Here is a 19,786-nt window from a genome sequence, read left to right on the forward strand (position 1 = left end):
CGGGGGGGGGGGGAGAATCTTCCACACTTTCATACACATACACCCGCCTGCTCACCTGCCCCCTCACCCTCTCTCCTTCCCTCTCTCGTTTGCTTGCGCTGCCTGTCTGCTCACCAAGCTGCATGCCTACCTTCGTGGCCAGCTGGCCAGCCAACCAGCCCTCCCTCCCTTGGAGACCTGCTGCGGGCTGGGCTCCCCTCCCTCGTGCGGGATCTCTCTCTCCTGCACTCCCCTGGCTAAGGTTGCAGGAGGGGAGGGGAGCCCAGCCCAGCCCAGCCCATGGGCAAGGCAGGGAGAGACCTCCCCCCCCATCTCTCTGTCTCCTGCAGTCCCCTGGCTCAGGTTGCAGAGGGGAGGGGAAGGGAGCCAAGCACAGCAGAGCGGAGCCCAGCCCATGGGCAGGGCAGGAAGAAACCAGCCGCAAGTGTGCAGGGTCTTTTATAGAGGGAAATAACGTGAGATCTGCAAGTCTCACGTTACCTTCTCACTATAAAAGGCCCTGCGCACGCGTTGGGCTTGTCTTTCCTTCACTGCCACTGAACTCAGCGGCAGCGAGGGAAAGCAAGGCGCGGAGCTCGCATGGCGGGCCAGTGCAGGGTGGGGTGAGGGCCAAGTGCCCGTTAAGAACATAAGAACAGCCCCACTGGATCAGGCCATAGGCCCATCTAGTCCAACTTCCTGTATCTCACAGCGACCCACCAAATGCCCCAGGGACCACACCAGATAACAAGAGACCTCATTCTGATACCCTCCATTGCATCTGGCATTCTGACATAGCCCATTTCTAAAATCAGGAGGTTGTACATGCACATCATGGCTTGTAACCCATAATGGACCTCTCCTCCAGAAACCTGTCCAATCCCCTTTTAAAGGCGTCCAGGCCAGACGCCATCACCACATCCTGCGGCAAGGAGTTCCACAGACCAACCACACGCTGAATAAAGAAATATTTTCTTTTGTCTGTCCTAACTCTCCCAACACTCAATTTTAGTGGATGTCCACTGGTTCTGGTGTTATGTGAGAGTGTAAAGATCATCTCTCTATCCACTCTGTCCATCCCCTGCATAATTTTGTATGTCTCAATCATGTCCCCCCTCAGGCGTCTCTTTTCTAGGCTGAAGAGGCCCAAACGCCGTAGCCTTTCCTCATAAGGAAGGTGCCCCAGCCCCGTAATCATCTTAGTCGCTCTCTTTTGCACCTTTTTCATTGGAGGTGGGGGACCCCCTGGGGCCGGATGGGGACCCGCAGCAGGCTGCAAGTGGCCCGCGGGCTGGGATTTGGGCACCCCTGATCTAGAGAACCATGTGTAATTTACCAATTTTTTTTCTTCTCAACTGAAATGCTAAATTATGATTTAAAATCAATTTGTGGTATTATGGCATTCTGAGAAATGGGGGGAGAGGAAAGCTTCACAATGAAAATCAAACAAAACCACTGGCTGCAGAACTACAATGATTTGCCTGTGGGAGGCTTTTCTGCCTTATGGACATTGTCTGGAAGTAAATCCCAATGGTTTCATCAGAACTCCCTTCCACAGAAGTACGTACAAACTTGCCGACTAAGACCTGGGCGCCTAGTTCTCACTGGGCTTCAGAGGAAGTACTGCTGTGATTACTTCTGCTACTGCCTCTCTAGCTCTTTTTTGAATACAATAGGAAATCTGTTTCTTTTACTCCAACTAGCTGATTTGGCAGTGCTTTTGTTCCTTTGGTTAGACTCTTAATTTCCTCAGCAGTTCAGTGGGAAATATGCACTTTTTAGTTTCCAGTATATGTGGGAAAGAAGTCACAAAGCAGAACAGCGACTGCTGAGAGATTGCCAAGACGTGCGAGTCAGCAAGTCGGTGACCTACTTTAATTGCATTTTTAAAGATATGTCACTATTTTGTCAGGAAAGCTGCACTTGTGAGGCGTCCGCAAACATGCCACTTATCATGAAAGATGTTTCTGGAGGTCTACAGTCACTTGGGTACTGCGAGACTGACAGCATCAAACAGTAGGTTCTGACAACCATTTTCCTGAAGAGTAATGCTATGTGGAGCAATAACACAAGTACCTATAAGGATATATTTCTGCTCCAAAAAACATTTCTTTCCAACAAAAATTGTTGAAAAGGGGTTAAGAATTGGTTACAAGGTTGCCTTAAAGTGGTTTGAGCACATTAAAAATATGTGAAAAGTTCTTGGTGTGAATTTGTACCAAGTGATAACAAGAGAGGTAGCAGAGAACTAATTACAAAGGCCCTGCAAACAAAGCCAGTAGAAATTCAACCCCTTGAGAGCAATGCTTTATCTGAGCCAGGATTCCGCAAGGCACACCTCTGGCCCCTGTTTTAAATCCCAAACACATTAATGGCAGGCCAAGAACTTCTAGAATGCCTTTGAGAATATGCTCCCCTCATAACTAATCTTGAGATCTGGCTCACTGTTTTAAGGCAAGCCTGAATGCCAATTAATCTCTGAAATAACACAGTTATGTCAATGCACTCAGTACAGAAATCAGATTCTTGGTGATTGTCTATGACAGGGGTCTCCAAACCTCAGCCCAGGGGTCAAATGCAGCCCACGGCAAGCCTCTATCCAGCCCGCAGACAGCCTCTTGTCCCCTGAGAGCTTCTGGCCCACTCAACTGAACAACTGGAGCTGTGGTTTGGTTGTGTCTGGAGGGTGTTCTGAGAGCCAGAGAGGTTGAATGAATGAGCCCATTCATTCATTTATTCATTCATCTAAGTTTCATCTCTAATTTATTTACTTAAATTTTATATTAAAAAAAATTTTTGGCCCTCAACACTGCACCAGATATTTGATGCGGCCCTCTGGCCAAAAAGTTTGGAGACTCCTGGTCTACGACATAGATTCTATGAGTCTACGAAGAGTCTACATAGAGGTCTAGACTCTATGTATAGACAATGAATGATGTCTGAGTTCGCAGTATCTGGTACTCTGTTAGGCCAACATGGTACACCATTCTTCCAACAGGACCAAGGAGGTACAAGATTATCTGTTCCCCACCCTGAGAAGAAGGAGAGTCATTAAGACAAGAAGGGGTGGGGAAATGGGGCACAGCTGGGATGAGTGAAGTATAAGAGACAAGTCATTAAATGTGTTGATAAAGAGAGAGGACGGACAGGCTAGCTGAAATCTCCCATGATGCGTCTAACAAATTAGAGGCTCTGTGAAGCTACATGGCAGAGGAGAACAAAAGTGATTCCCCTCTTGAGGAATCAGTGGCATGAAGGAGAGAGAGAGTTCTCCAGGTACCATGTCCAAGGGGCTAGGATGTCCCACGTTTTAAGCTTCTGGCCCTTAGGTTAACGGAACCCATCCCTTTTCGATAGGCAGACTGAATAAAGGAACCAAGGCCTATGAGGCAAGACCCCTGTTCCATGCCACTGAGGTCTTGTTCTAACTGAGAAGCACCTTCAGCTGGGGCCTCTACACACAGCCACTGAGATTTGTACACTTACTCCTTTAAGTTGCTATGATTATACAAACTGTAGCACCATTTAGAAAAAAATGAAGTTTTAAGAAGCATTGCTGCATTAATGCCTCCCAGCCACAAATGTGGGTAGAGCTCTGCCTTCTCCTGAGGATCATCAGCTAGGACCGTGGTTCTCAAACTGGTGGGTCATGACCCACTAGTTAGTGTAAAAGTTCCCTTGTCCCTTTAAGGGGCAGGGGAAGGGGAGAGGGCAGTAAGGCAATCCCCAGGATCATGTAGCTAAGGAGGGCAAGGGGGGATGCTTTTTACTTACTTTCACTAATGTAGGGCTGCTACAGCCTCCAGGAGGCATGAGGAGCCCCACATAGCCCTCCCAGATGTTTAGAACGTTGAGACATAAGCATGGATAAAGCTCTTCTGCTTCCACCCCCCAAGTTTGTTGCACCTAATTTAGAATAAATGCCAGTAATGTATAAGAACATGCCTCCCACACTCCCATGCAAGCAAGAAGTAAGTCTAGAAAATTAACCTAGAAAAGCACGCCATTAATTTACAGTCTACTCTGGTTGTCCAAACCAGGGATGCCCAAACCCCGGCCCGGGGGCCACTTGCGACCCTCAGGGGCTCCCAATCTGGTCCTTGGGAGTCCCCAGTCTCCAATGAGCCTCTGGCCCTCCGGAGATTTGTTGGAGCCTGCACTGGCCCCTTCGCAACTGCTCTCAGTGTGAGGGCAACTGTTTGACCTCTCACCTGAGCTGTGAGACGAGGGCTCTCTCCACTACTTGCTGTTTCACGTCTGTGATGCTACAGTGGCAGCAAAGGAAAGGCTGGGTTTGTTTTATAGGCCTTGAGCTACTGCAAGACCTTCATTCATTCATATAAGTTCCATCTCTAATAAATACATTTATTTAAATTTATTCAAATTTGAAATGTTAATTAATTCGTTTTTCCCCCCGGCCCCTGACACAGTGTCAGAGAAATGATGTGGCCCTCCTGCCAAAATGTTTGGACACCCCTGGTCCAAACTATTAAATAAAACTCTTGTGTTGGATGAATTACTAAGGTGAAAAAGAAACTCCAATCAGACACATATAGGGGAAAACAGAAATATAAAATAATTGCTTTGAGTAAGAGGGACTTCAGCAGGGGCATCCATCAGATGCATTTATAAGAAAATGCAAACATTCATGCTTCAAAGCAGACATGCTTAGAAAAGAAGGATGTGGTATATTGCTGCATTAGCAGGTGGCTTATAGAGATTTCACTTTTCTTGAGCCCCCTGGCCAACTGTTGAGCCACATGGCCACACTGTTCTTGAGCAGTCACTGACTGTTCCCCAACAAACAAAAGATAACATGTTCAAAGTGATCACTGGTCTATTCACGGACAACAACATTTCTGGACTACTTCTCATTTTCAAGTGCTGAACTTTCCCAAAACCACTCTGAAATAGAATTATTTGTGCCAAAACACTCCACATTTAGTCTGGGCACAGAAGCAGACTGATTATTAAACATTCTACTTGGAGAGAAGCCAGTGTTAGGATCTTCCACTACAGTTAGGCTATTCAATTTTCATCATTTGGCATCATCTCTTAGAAATAAGTCAAAGTGTCACAAGCACACAAGGAAAACACTAAAGATACTATCTGAAAAGCTGAGTATCAGTCAACATTTTATTTTTTTTCTGCAGTCAAGTTTTTCAGTAGTACCATGTAACAAATGCACAATACTTGGGACAGTTCAGGATGGGGGACACACAGGAGGTCAATTTGACCTGGGCTTCTAAGTCAAAGGGGCTCCAAATTTATACACTTGTTAATTCCCATTTCATAAGGTTCATTTTGTTATCATGTGTAATCACTTTTTATGTTCACTGTGGCTAGGGCCCTCAGAAGTGGAAGAAAGTCACTTTGGGTTTTTTCGGAGGATTTCCCTGGCCCTCATAATGCCTTTTTAAAGGCATAAAAACATCACTTCCGATTTTACGAAACAACCAGAAGTGACTTTTTTTTTTGCCTAAATGGCCATTCTGAGATCTGCAGAGGTCACAGGCAGACGTTCACAGTCTCTGAGGGGCTCAGAAGATGTCTCAGAGGGGAGGGGAGCTCTGCACCAGAGGGTGTGGGGGGGGGCCACCTGTATCCGTAGTTAAGTGAAACCATGGATACAGGATTCACAGGTACAGTATTCTGCAGTATCCCCCAGTATTCTGCAAGTATAAGAAAAAGTTTTTCCAGATGAGTAAGTCACAGGTGCATCATTCTCTAAACTCTACACCAGGGGTGCTCACACTTTTTTGGCTTGAGAGCTACTTTGAAACCCAGCAAGGCCCGGAGATCTACCGGGGGGGGGAGGAAGCGTCTGACAGACACCCCCTTTTATGTATGGAGCCCCTGCTGGACCAGGTCAGAGGAGGCCCACCAAGTCCAGATTCCTGTGCCCCACAGTGGCCCACCAGATGCTTCAGGAAGCACACGGGAGGCCTCTCCTCTCTCCCCACCCCCCATACTGGGGGCAGCCACAGGTCCCCCCAAGAGGCACATGCCCAGCCTTGCTGCACTACGGGGGGGAGGAGCTCCCCACTCCCTGCCCCCCAAACTCTTTGTGGCTGCACCCCGAGACCAGCAAGGAGAGGGAGGCGTAGCAGGTCCTCCTCGGAAGGGGCGGGGGGCTTCCCTGTTTCCATGGAGAGGGGCTGCATGTGCAGGCGGCAGGCAGGGGAGACACTGCTCCCACCGGCCCTCCTCCTGAAGCGGCGGGGGAGCCAGGGGGGTCGTTTCACCTGTCAGCCCCGACCGAGAGCGGCAGCGGCCGCAGCACTTACCTCTGGGCTCCTACAGGGGCGGCTGGGCCGGGCATGGCTGGGCTGGGCCAGACCTGACTGGAAGGGATGGGGAGGGTCACTCGGGGCCTCCCGCGGCAACCGCCATCAGAGCGACTCCATCTTGAACTCCTGCCCCTCCCCCCTTCCGCTACGGAGCCCCAGGAAGCACCTCAGTCCAGTGCAGCCCAGCTCCCCCTCCCGCCACCGCCCACTTTAGCTCCTGCTCTTCCGGCATGCAGCCCCACGAAACTGATGAAACTGACTAGAGTCTAGTCAGTTTCGTCTGTTTTGTTGCTGCATGCCTGAAGAGCAGCTAAAGTGTCAGTTTCAGTGTCAGTTTAGTGTCAGCTAAATATGTCAGTTTCATCTAGTCACTAGACGAAACTGACATATTAACAGTTTGGAGAGACAGGGCTCCGCCATCTACTCATTTTGCCTCGCGATCTACCGGTAGATCGCGATCTACCTATTGAGCACCCCTGCTCTACACAAACTTGGAACTAATTTCCACCCAGGAATAATGCTATCTAAAATATATTAGAGCTGAGTTTCTTTTAGGATGAGTATTAACCTCTACAGCAGAAATGTCAAACTCGTTTCATACAGAGGACCAAAGTTAGCATTCAGGACTCCAGCTGAGGGCTGGAAGTGATGTCATTAAGTAGAAAGTGACATCATTAAGCAGCTAATGGCCAGAAGTCAGACCCTGTTCTCATATAGAAACTCATTAACTGCAATTGACAGAAGAGAAAGTACATAAATCTTGATCATATTTCAAGATTTGGGAAAGCCCAATTTTCATGTGGGCTGCCATTTCAGCTATAAAACCTCAGCAGCTGAGAGACTGAGGGCTGGATAAAAAGCTTCCAGGGGCCGTATGCAGCCCCTAGGCCTTATGTTTGACGCCCCTGCTCTACAGCTTTGTGGATTCAGCTGACTGCTGATGTTCAGGTGCCTTCTAATTTTTTGTCTCTTATGCTGCAATCCTAACCACACTTTCTTGAGAGTAAGTCCCATTGAACAAAACAGGACTTACTTCTGAGTAGACCTGGTTAGGATTGTGCCCTAAGCTAGATACAACCTTCAAAATTGGTTGACTAACAAAACTTCTGTTCTTGAAAACAATGCCCTATGGCAGCAGTTCCCAAACTGTCTGGGAGTTTGGGAACCACTGTAAGTTCTTGCAGGGAAGGGGTGTAGGCAGCAACACGATCGCCACATTCACACTGCTGCCAGGGACAAAGTGTTGTTTTTTTTTGGACTTACCTGTGGCAGCGCTGGCCCTCCAGAAGATTCAGGGAGTCCATGGAACCTTCTGCAGGATTCCTCAAGCCTCAGAACAACTACAAATAGTGATTGCAACCCACTTCCGGTTTGATGATTGCTATTTTTAGTTGTACTGAGGTTTGGGGTGCCCTGCAGAGGGGTACATGGGCTCCTTGCACTTTCTGGAGGAATGACACTGCCGATGGTAAGAAAAAAACAAAAAACAAAAAAAACCAAAGCCTTTTGTCTCTGGCAGTAGCACAATTATGTCATGTCACTGTCTTTGCCACTGCCCTGCCCCTTAAGGGGGCATAGACAGGGTTTCCCTGGCTGGGGCATCTTGATGCCCCAGTCTGGGATCCTCTGCACTAGTGTATTCTGTTTTTACCACCATTTTTAACTAATAGGTGTCAAAACATTTTAAAGGAACGTTTGAAAAAACACAATGAAAAATGAACAATACTTACAACCATACCATTTAGGGACACCCAGCAATCTTGCGGGAAATCCTGAAGCAGTGGTACCAGGAACTGAAGGCAACCATCCCAGTGGCAAAGCAGGAGCATCATTCCAATCAGATTGAAAATTCTCACCACAGCACTTGCAAGATCATATGTCATGTGGAAAATCTGCAGATAAATGAGAAGTTAATTAACACCAAAAACATGCAACTGACCTGTTTCTCATCAAGGCAATTAGAAGAGGAAGGATCACTTTGAATCCCAAAGCAATGGATTTTCAAACTGTGTTTCTGGAGGGCATTTCAGAATCTTACTAGCTGCTGTTCAAAGAGAAGATCAATAACAACAGGGAAGTTTTCCAGAAAGATTTCAAAGTATGGATAGTTCCAGGGATGCTCAGTTCTCATGGGCTGATTATGAGGTCCAACTTACTAGGCCAATGTTCATTTTCCAGAATCTGCTGCAACAATCCGAGCTTTCTCAGGATAAAAACTGGTGTCGAAAGAATTCCCTGACTGCAGAGATCTGAAACTCAGAGCTCTGGGGGATGGCAGAGTGAAAGTTTCCAGCTTTTCCCAGTTTAACACACAAAAACCAAATTTCAATATAAAAGGAATTAAAGACATGTACAATTAAGTTTCAATATACACAGTACTTGCCACAATTTTCTACCGTGCATCAACCAAAACTGAGTTTGTGTTTTGCCAGGATATGCTGAATGCATCTGCATTTCATACCTCAAAACTCTTTAGACATGCCCCAGGTAAACAGGCCACTATGTCCAAATGTAGTTATAATGACAGTTTCAAAATATTTTTGCAAGTATCATTCTTCCTATTAATGAGAAATTATTTTTACCAGTACGAAATAGAGGAATGTATCTACATAATATACAAATATTATTTACTGCCAGTAAAGCTGGCAGACAAGCTGAAGCCGAGCCATTCCATCTGCTCTGAGCGTGGGAGGATGGAGGCCAGAATGTGAAGCCAGATCGGAACGAAACACCTTGAATGTAGTGGTTCTTGAAAGAAAGAACCTTCTTTCAAATTGTAAAAATCCCTATTTAATAGGGATTTAGATAAAGCCTGCCTATGTAAACCGCCTTGAATAAAGTCTTGAATAAAGACCAAGAAAGGAGGTATATAAATACCTGTTATTATTATTATTATTTTATTATTATTACTAATAGCATTTCAATAGCTCAAGGCCAAGCTACACATTATGCTGAACATTATGACATGCTCAATTTTCTTTACTAAACAGGAGTCACAGAAAGGGGGATATCTAGGCTGAAACCACTGGCAAGTGGAGATGGGAGCTTTCACCCTCTGCTCCTTACAGTCTTGATACACCCACTGACCACAACTGGTATTTAGTCAAGATCAGTAAAGCACGTCAGTGACAATGGCTCATTTAATGTTGTTTGGTGCCCCAGGTTGGGATCTTACCAGAAAAAACAAAAAACAAAAAACTTTTAGCTTGTGATGCTGGAGACTGCAACCAAAGGATCTTCTGCAATCAGTGTTTAATCCCCTAAACCAGTGGTTCCAAAACTTTTTCAGCTGATGGCTCCCTTGAACTTCTGAGCCATTGGTCGCAGCTCCCCACTAGGGCTACAATTCATTAGGGCTACATTGCATAGGGAAGTGGGATTTTCGCAAGTATTCTGCAGCTCCCTAGCTGGTTTCCTGTGCTCATTGTATTTTAGAAAGGCAGCATGTCAGCTTAGTAGTAACTATAAGTAGCAACTCTTAGTAACTATTGTTGACACCAGTGTTGTCAGTAAAAGACTGATAGCAAATTGTTGCCTGATGCATGCTGAGAAAAACAGAGCTTTCTCACTGATGTCAGCAGAGTCAGCCTGGTCTCATTGCCCTATATAGTTTGTAACACTTTACCGAATTTGAAACAGAAGCTGTGTCTCAAAGAGCACGTAAACAGCTGCGGAGCGGAACATTTTGGTTATACCTGGAGGGCAGATTTGTGTGCTTAACTGAATCTAATGTGCATGATTTATTTTCAGCATTTTTTGGAAACTAAAAATTTGCAAAGAAAGGAGGGAGCGATACTTACAGCACGTTTTTAAATCGGGTTACAATTTGCGATTCAAAGCTGCTAACAAGTATAGAAAGCTTGCATTTGGCAAAACTGATCCTGAAGGGAAAATGCCAGAGATTTTAAAACATATGCACTATTCTTAATCAAGCATGTATCTGGAAAACATGAGCTGAAAGCAAACTGTTTATTGTGACCTTTTGAATTTGTTATTTTCTAAACCCACTCAACATGACATTCAATTTTATTTTGCTGGCCTCATTTATTCCAATTCAAGACACACAAGGACTGTGAACAATAAACAAGAAAGAACTAGTCTTATTCTAACTCAATTGGAAGTTAACCCTACTGAGGCTGCAATCCTATGCACACTTACTTGGGAGTCAGCCCCATTGAACACAGTGGAATTTACACTTCTGAGTAAGCACATAGGATTGCACTGTGAGTTGGAAAAGTAAGGCGCATTTGGAGGGCAGGCAGCAAAATAAGCAAGGCCTCTACAATGATCATTAAGGGCCCAATCCTATCCAATTTTCTAGTGCCAGTGCAGCTGTGCCAAAGGGGCTTGCGCTGCATCCTGTGGTGGTGGGGCAGTCACAGAGACCTTCTCAAGGTATGGAAACATTTGTTCCCTTACCTCAGGGCTGCATTGCGACTGCACTGGGGCTGGAAAGTCGGATAGGATTGGGCCCTTAGTCAGCCAGTACATGTGAATTAGTTTCCAATTTGAACGGTGAATAGCCATAACACACACTCAAATTGGCAGCGTTTGAAAATTGAGATTGTTTGTTTGTTTATTAGATTTATACTCTGCCTTTCTCCCCAAAGGGCACCCAAGATGGCTAACAATCAATACTTTAAAATACAGAAAAAAATACAGATAAAAACATAAAAAACAAACAATATAAAGTACACAGCAGTCAGCAATAAAACACACAGTAAAAAACATTGACTTGTAAAAGCAGCCATTTTAAGGCCTCGAAGGCTTTCCTAAATAAAAAAGTCTTTAGGCCCCGCCAGAAAGTTAATAACAAGGAAGCTGTCCTCAATTCAGAGGGAATTCCATAATGCAGGCGCCACCACCAAGAAGGCCCTGTTTCTGGCCGCCATCCCCCTCCCCTCTCTCAATGGTGGCACAACCAGCAAGACCCCTGCTGAGGACCTCAGAGAACGAACTGGATTATACAGAAGGTAGTCTCTCAAATCTGCTGGTCCCAAGCGGTATAGGGCTTTAAAGGTCAAAACCAGCACCTTGAATTCAGCCCAGAAACGAACCGGCAGCAAGTGCAGCAGCCGGAGCAGTGGTGTGACAGAGTCAAACCACCAACCTCCAGCAACTACATGAGCTGTCGAGTTCGGTACTAGCTGTGGCTTCCAGACCATCTTCAGGGGTAGCCCCACGTATAATAATCTAATCTTGATGTCACCATGACATGGATCACCATGGCCAGATCTACCTGAGACAGGTACGGTTGCAGCTGGTGCACCAACTGAGGCTGAGCAAAGGCGCTCCTGGCCACAGACGATACCTGGGCATCCAGAAACAGCTGCAAGTCCAGGAGAACCCCAAGTTGTGAACCTGCTCTTTCAGGAGGAATGCAATCCCATTCAGAGCAGAGTGATAGTCCAGCACCAGCATTGTGGATTCCTGAACCAGGAGGACTTCTGTGTTGTCAGGATTTAATCTCGTTTGTCCTCATCCACATCCCAACTGCCTCCAGGCAATGCTCCAGGACAGAGATAGCCACCCTGGAGTCTGGTGGAAAGGAGAGATGGAGCTGAGTTTATCTTGAGCTTTAGAAGCTGATCCATATACCCTCTTCTGAACTCACCTGAGGGACTTGTACATTGCTAGACACCACATTTCGCCTCAATAGTAGTCAATGAGAATAAGGTATTCTACTAGGCAATGATGCACTTACAATGGATGAAAACATTTCATCTGAAAACTTTTCCATGCATTCTAGGTGTGGAAAATGTGCTAGATAAAGGGTGGCCAACCTTTCAACTTTATGGCTCCTGGAAACAATAATAGTGTTTATTACAGTCATGTCATGAGAATGGATGATGGCCAGATCCCAAAGGATCTCCTCTGTGGAGAACTTGTGCAGGGAAAGCACCCTACAGGTAGACCACAGCTGCGATACAAGGACATCTGCAAGAGGGATCTGAAGGCCTTAGGAATGAACCTCAACTGGTGGGAAACCCTGGCCTCTGAGTGGCCTGCTTGGAGGCAGGCTGTGCAGCATGGCCTCTTCCAGTTTGAAGAGACACTTGGCCAACAGACTGAGGCAAAGAGGCAAAGAAGGAAGGCCTATAGCCAGGGAGACATTCCAGGGACACACTATACTTACTCCCAGTGTGGAAGGCATTGTGACTCCCGAATAGGCCTTTTCAGCCACACTAGACGCTGTTCCAGAACCACCATTCACAGCGCGATACTATAGTCTTTCAAGACTGAAGGTTGCCAACTACTATTTAGTTTATACTACAGACATATTATTACTTTCCTAATTCAACTTCATGTCTTCCCACTGGTGGGAAAGGAAACTTGGGCTGTGACATGGAAAAAAGGAAATTGCCAAGTCTGTTCCTATGTCCATCTGTGAAATGTTGGGATGTCTGCACTGATGATATAACTGGCCAGCTTGTTTTTTTCAACCAGCCTGCTGTCCACCATTTTTCAAGTGAAATTCTCTAAAGACCAGACCCTACATCACATTTATCCTTCTCAGGGGTTGCAAGGAATACCACCTTGCACACTTACACTGGATTTGCAATTAAAATACGTACCTAACAAAATAGCTGAAGATGCATGCATGAGGTACAGCAAATTTTTCCACAGCTCATACTTAGTCCTATCTACAGAAGTAATGTTAAGAAATTCAGTTCATCTAAGAACAGGTGGTTGATGGACTCATACTAAGCATGACACCAATTATGCTTGACTTTTACATGAGAACTCAAGCATGCACTAATAGACATTGTTGGAATAAGCTGGTTTCGATAAAAGAATTTTGCAAAGGCTTATTTACTGTAGACATAAACTGGTTTTAATTAGTAGAGGTGTTTGAAAACTTATTTTCAGAAAAGGATCTGTCCTGGGACTGGTGCTTTTCAACCTCTTCATAAATGACCTGGAGACAGGGTTGAACAATGAGGTAGCTAAGTTTGCAGATGACACCAAACTTTTCCAAGTGGTGAAGACCAGAAGTGATTGTGAGGAGCTCCAGAAGGATCTCTCCAGACTGGCAGAATGGGCAGCAAAATGGCAGATGCGCTTCAATGTCAGTAAGTGTAAAGTCACGCACACTGAGGCAAAAAATCAAAACTTCACATATAGGCTGATGGGTTCTGAGCTGTCTGTGACAGATCAAGAGAGAGATCTTGGGGTGGTGGTGGAAAGGTCGATGAAAGTGTCGACCCAATGCGCGGCGGCAGTGAAGAAGGCCAATTCTATGCTTGGGATCATTAGAAAAGATATTGAAAACAAAATGGCTAATATTACAATGCCGTTGTACAAATCAATGGTAAGGCCACACTTGGAGTATTGTGTCCAGTTCTGGTCGGCACATCTCAAAAAGAATATAGTGGAAATGGAAAAGGTGCAAAAGAGGGCAACTAAGATGATTACTGGGCACCTTCCTTATGAGGAAAGGCTACGGCATTTCAGCCTAGAAAAGAGGCGCCTGAGGGGGACATGATTGAGACATACAAAATTATGCAGGGAATGGACAGAGTGGATAGAGAGATGCTCTTTACACTCTCACCAGAGTTTTACAGAGAGTTACACTCTCACTCTTTACACTAACACCAGAACCAGGGGACACCCACTAAAATTGAGTGTTGGGAGAGTTAGAACAGACAAAAGAAAATATTTCTTTACTCAGCGTGTGGTTGGTCTATGGAACTCCTTGCCACAGGATGTGGTGATGGCATCTGGCCTGGATGCCTTTAAAAGGGGATTGGACAAGTTTCTGGAGGAAAAATCCATTACGGGGTACAAGCCATGATGTGTATGTGCAACCTTCTGATTTTAGAAATGGGCTATGTCAGAATGCCAGATGCAAGGGAGGGCACCAGGATGAGGTCTCTTGTTATCTGGTGTTCTCCCTGGGGCATTTGGTGGGCCGCTGTGAGATAACAGGAAGCTGGACTAGATGGGCCTCTGGCCTGATCCAGTGGGGCTGTTCTTATGTTCTTATTTATTTTACGCAGAAGTAAGCCCATCGTGTTCAGAGTTTGCTTGTGGTTTCACACATAAGCCACAGTTAAACCACAGTTCCTAGGTGCAGAGACATGAGAAGCTGTATTTTCATAAGCCAGGATTCTATTGCTAGATGTCTGCACCTGATTTGGTGAAGAAAATGGATCATCTGAAATCAGTTCACAGTTTCTTCCAGGGGAATTTTTGCTCTTTGGTGAGAGAAGAACCTTACAAGGGTCTTGGTGAAAGAAAAGCAAGAAAGGCCTTACAGCAGTGGTTCTCACACATTTAGCACTGGGACCCACTTTTTAGAATGAGAATCTGTCAGGACTCACTGGAAATGATGTCATGACCAGAAGTGACATCTTCAGACAGGAACATTTTTAACAATCCTAAATTGCAATCTGACCCACTCTTACCTAGGAGTAAGTCCCATTTACTGTCATTGTTAATAGAATATACAGAGTAGCCTGTTAAAAGTACAGGTTTGTAATATTTCCCCAAATGCAGTCACACACCACATGCAGTCACATAGTCTAATATGTTAAAAATAAAATATTGACATGAATGGGGACCCACCTGAAATTGGTTTGCGACCCACCTAGTGGGTCCTGACCAACAGTTTGAGAAACACTGCCTTACAGGATGCAAGGACACTACATGGTCCGGGACCAGGGTGAATGCAAAGGCTCGAACAGGCAGTAGCCTTTTGATGATAAATGGAATGCAGCCTCATAAATAATAAAAGGAACTTAATAATAAAATACTAACAATATTTCTTAAGTGCCTTAAAAAAAAGGCACAGTACAATTGTAAATTAATTACAAGCCCTGCATGTAAGCTTATAATTTAAATGCACGCACCTCTGCTATTTCTTCACATAGTAGGTATAATAGTTAAATGGCTCTTCGCTCACATGCCAGCTTATATGCATGCAGTGTTGTATGCCAAGCCAGCAGTTATTCTTGCATGCAGCTGGTCCAAATTTATGGCTTGACTTTTAAATTCTGCCTGCTGTACGGAGTGCCAACAAAGATAAGTGCTTTTTAGCAACCTCCACACAGCACCTGCCCGCTTTAAACCAGCCACTAGGGTTCAATAATTCACTTAAGAACAAAAGAATGTTCTGTGCTACGTAAGCATCTTATTTTATACAGTCAGGAATAAAACTGAGTTCTCCCTAATTTCCTTTTTTTAGCCATTATTCTTAGTTGATGTTCTTTGTTTTTTAGGCTAGGCAATTACTGAACCCAAGTGACCCAAGTGGTTTAAGCTTCGACTCTTGCTCCAGGACTTGAAAATGTCCTGCTTTTTGTGCAGAGGCATAACTAGAGCAGAGCCTAAGGGGCACTTCCCCGGGGCGCTACACCCAGTGGGGGCGCATGACAGCCCCCACGCTCTTCCCTAGTTACAGAGGAGGCACTGGCGGCTTCACATGTCCCGTTCCTTCTCCTGTGGAGGTCTGGGCACCCAAAGCAGAGCTTCAGTTGATAACCTAAGTGTACAGCAGAAAGAGGTCTTTCACATATTCTGGTGCCAATGTTACTAACACAGCAAAAGGTATGCGGAGCGCCAAATGTTCTAGAAGTGCTACTTCTTTCATTCCACATGAGTAGCAATTCAGGAGAGTGCATGGGTTGCCTATAAACATTATGTCTTCAAACATACACCCCATAATAATTTTCTTTTTAAAAAGTTCTAAGTTGACTACAGAGGAAAAGTTACACAAATTTATAGTTCTAAAATGCAGAATAAAAGCTTAAAGCTCCAAAGGAAGCTCCAAATTGCTTCCTTTCCTCAGTGAAGAAGACCATTACGGTTCTTTATTAAACGTGTTATCTTAAATGCAACAAAATAAAATAAAATGCAAACAACCATATTTTATACCCAACACCTGCCTGCCATCAAGACAAGCAAAGGGGGCCACTGGAGGCCACATTGCAAAGCCCCCTGCCAAATCTGGAGCCAGTCCTGATTTTATAAATAATCTTAGTCACTTTCTGTATAGCCATTCATTATTTTGATATATGTTGCTCATGTCAGCTCCTTTCCTTCTTCTCTGATAGGCTATAATCTCTTCAATCTTTCCTCCTATAGAAATCCTTACATATTTTTAATCATTTCTGTGTTCTGCTCTGACCTTATTTATCTGGACTTTCCTTTTCAAAATAAGGTAACCCAAACTGCCCAGATGTCACCAGAGCCTAAAACCAATCATTGTTCAAGGTTGCATTCTTATAAGATCACTATGCATCAAATGTTTTTGAGTTGGTTTGTTTATTGTAAATGAAGCTCCAAACAAATCATTTTCTAATAGATGTCCTCAAACTATAATCAGGCACCCAACTGTGTTGTCTGTAGTGACACATACTGATGAAGAAACCTGAGCTGGAATCCTGCTCAGGCTCATGGAAAGGGTTTCCTAGGCACCAGCCCTGTAAATACAACTGTCCAGATATCTGAAACATGAGCAAAAATCCACTTGGGAGAAGGCCCCTGGCCTTCTGGCAAACAGGACAGGCAGCAGTATCACAAACACGTGGAGAGAACCTATACACTATGGAGAACCCAGGGGAGCTCACTTATGTTACTATGAGCCATAGGCTGCAATCCTAACCTCACTTTCCTGGGAGTAAGTCCCATTGAACACAACAGGACTTACTTCTGAGTAGACCTGGTTAGGATTGGGCCCTTAGAATAATTAGGTGGCTTCTGTTCATCTCAAGGTTTAGTGGAACATGAGCAAAGGAGGAACAGTGGGGTTTTTTTGTTTTGTTTGGAGCTGCTTTGTCTCCAAAATCTGGTATAACATGAACTATCTCTGCTGTGGAACACACAGATTACATGGAGAGAGGCAGGGCCTCATCACAGTATATATAAGAATTAAGCTTAGAGGGGCTTCTTATTGAAGTTTTTCACAGCAATGGTTATCAATGAGGGGCTGAAGGTCCCCTTACCTAACAACCTATTAGCCTTGTCCGTTGTTTAGTTCAGAAGACATACTGTTGCATTTATGCAACGTTGGGCAAAAATGGCTTAATTTTTCTTTAAAAACTTATTAGAATGTTGCACTAAAATAACTAAAGAATAGCTTTTTAATAAACATGAATTTTGCACACAGTATATGACCACTCTTGATGTGTGGATGTCAGGGACTCGACCAGAGAAAATTGGGAATGAAAATGGGGAGATACTATAGGTGGAGCACAGATTTTATATCCATGGATCTGGCTCAATGTGGGTCCCCTGGACTCACTTTCATCCAGGCTTGGTCAAACCTGAACCTGCCAAAGGAAACCAGAGTTGTGTTCCGGATGCCTCCAGAGGGCTTTCTGAAGTTCAAAGATGTCGCATGCACCTGCGCACAGTTCTGCGGGCTTTGGAATGGCCATTATAACAACAAGAAAAAATGCTACCTCCAGTTTTTGGAGGGAATCCAGAAGAGACATTTTTATGCCTTATAAGGTAGTGTTTCTCAAACTATGAACCCACTAGGTGGGTCGCAAGTCAATTTCAGGTGGGTTCCCATCCTCATTCATTTAAATGTTTTATTTTTAATATTTTAGACTTGATGCTATCATGGTATATGACTGCATTTGGGGAAATGTTACAGACCTGTACTTTTAACAGGCCAGGCTACTATGTATATTCTTTTAACAATGATAGTTAATAGGGCTTACTTCTGGGTAGGTGTGGGTAGGATTGCAGCCTAGGATTGTTAAAAATGTCCCTGCTTGGTGATGTCACTTCCGGTGGGTCCCAACAGATTCTCATTCTAAAAAGTGGGTCTAGGTGCTAAATATGTGAGAACCACTGAGGCATTCTGAGGCCCAGGGAAGCCCCTGGAAGGCTCCATCTGTAAACCAAAAGTAGAGTTTTTCTGGCCTAATGGCCATTCTGAAGCCTACAGAAGCTGTGGGTGGATGCATGCAGCCTCTGCGGGCTTCAGAAAACCCTCTGGAAGCATCACCTGTATTCCTTTCCATCTCCACACAATGAGTATACATCAGGGGCTGGAGACCATTTGCCTGGACTCACAAGGGGAGGAGACTGTCTATGGATCATTCATGCCCATATCACAGTTTCTTTTCTGAATTTAAACTTCCATCTCAGCACAGGCACACATAATTATAATTTATACAACAGTAAAAGGCAGGCTGAAAACTTAATCCAAACCTTGTTCTACTTTTATAATTAGAGTGTTTTCTTTTTATGAAGAATTTCTCCTTAACCCTATTAAGAAAAAAGAAAATAGTGTCTGGTGCCACCTACAGGTATAACAGTTTTTGGTTTGGAAAAGTTGAATTCCTACTGTATGAATCTTGCAATACATATCTAATTTTTATCTCATAGTAAATATAGTAATACCAAGGAAATTTTTTAAAATTATGTGTCACTGTATTTCATATTCCCCTACATCATATAGCAGCTAAAATTTTATTTCTGAATAAAAATAAATGTTCTTGAAAGACTATCAACTGGCAAAATGATACACTATTATAGAACATACAATTTAGTTGTGCAAAAAGCAATGGATAAATATGTAAACTAAAAAGGCAATTTGTTTCCAATTCAGCTGAAGTTAGACATGACCGTTAATGAGATTAAGATTTAATTTAATCACGATTAATGTGTTCAACTAGTTTCAACAGAACTCAGCAATGGCTAATGTTCCAACTGCATGTACAACAAAGCTATTCCAGGATGTAAGTGCCCACTAAATTATAAAGAGTGCACACACAAATGCAGACAGACATACACATACAATGTCTCAAAAAAAGTATACACATTTTATAGTGTCAAATTTATTATGCAATATTTTGCACATATACTATATTTCACGCATAATAATAATAATAATAATAATAATAATAATAATAATAATAATAATAATAATAATAAACTTTATTTATATCCCGCCCTTCTCCCCGAAGGGACCCAGGGCCGCTTACAACATATTAAAAACAGATTAAAAACATAATTTAACCGCAAATAAAAACATATTAAAACACATTAACAGATACCCATAAAAACAGTAGTCAGATAAAAAGTCAGATAAAAAGAGCAAAACGCAGCAAATCATAGAGGAATCAGGCCTGTAAAAATACTAAAAGATACAGAAAAGATGTTAAAAAAGTCCATGAACTCAGAAGGCTTGTTTAAACAAAAAGGTCTTCAGGCCTCGCCGAAAAGTCTCAAGAGAGGGAGCCATTCTCAAATCAAGGGGAAGGGAGCATATACTTTAATACTATAATTCACACATATACTGCATATGGTGTACAAAGATGCAGTTGCTTGATCTAGTTAATTACATAATTGAATAATGAATCAGACCAAGTGCTTAAAATTTTCCCCTTTGGTGTCTCTACACCCCTGACATTGTTGAATAAGGTAGCTGCAGACATCCATCGACATGTGTACATTTCTCTCTCTGTATACGTGTGTGTGTTGTGTGCAAATAAAACCCAAAGAGCTGCATGAGATTGCATATTTATGCATCACAGGCTAACTGTGATGGATAGAAAACA

The 19,786-nt window shown here is 43.9% G+C and overlaps 1 protein-coding gene across 1 annotated transcript in view; it reads right to left on the reverse strand.

Moving 5' to 3' along the window:
* The window catches only part of HCN1 (hyperpolarization activated cyclic nucleotide gated potassium channel 1), a 196,717-nt gene that overhangs the window by 84,112 nt on the left and 92,819 nt on the right, over positions 1-19,786 (reverse strand). The window contains exon 3 of the mRNA XM_066616191.1: positions 8,000-8,161. Coding sequence (XP_066472288.1) covers positions 8,000-8,161 — 162 coding nt within the window. The remainder of the gene's footprint in view (positions 1-7,999; positions 8,162-19,786) is intronic.

This window comes from Tiliqua scincoides, chromosome 2, assembly GCF_035046505.1.
Source record: "Tiliqua scincoides isolate rTilSci1 chromosome 2, rTilSci1.hap2, whole genome shotgun sequence".
In the NCBI taxonomy this organism is placed as follows: domain Eukaryota; kingdom Metazoa; phylum Chordata; class Lepidosauria; order Squamata; family Scincidae; genus Tiliqua; species Tiliqua scincoides.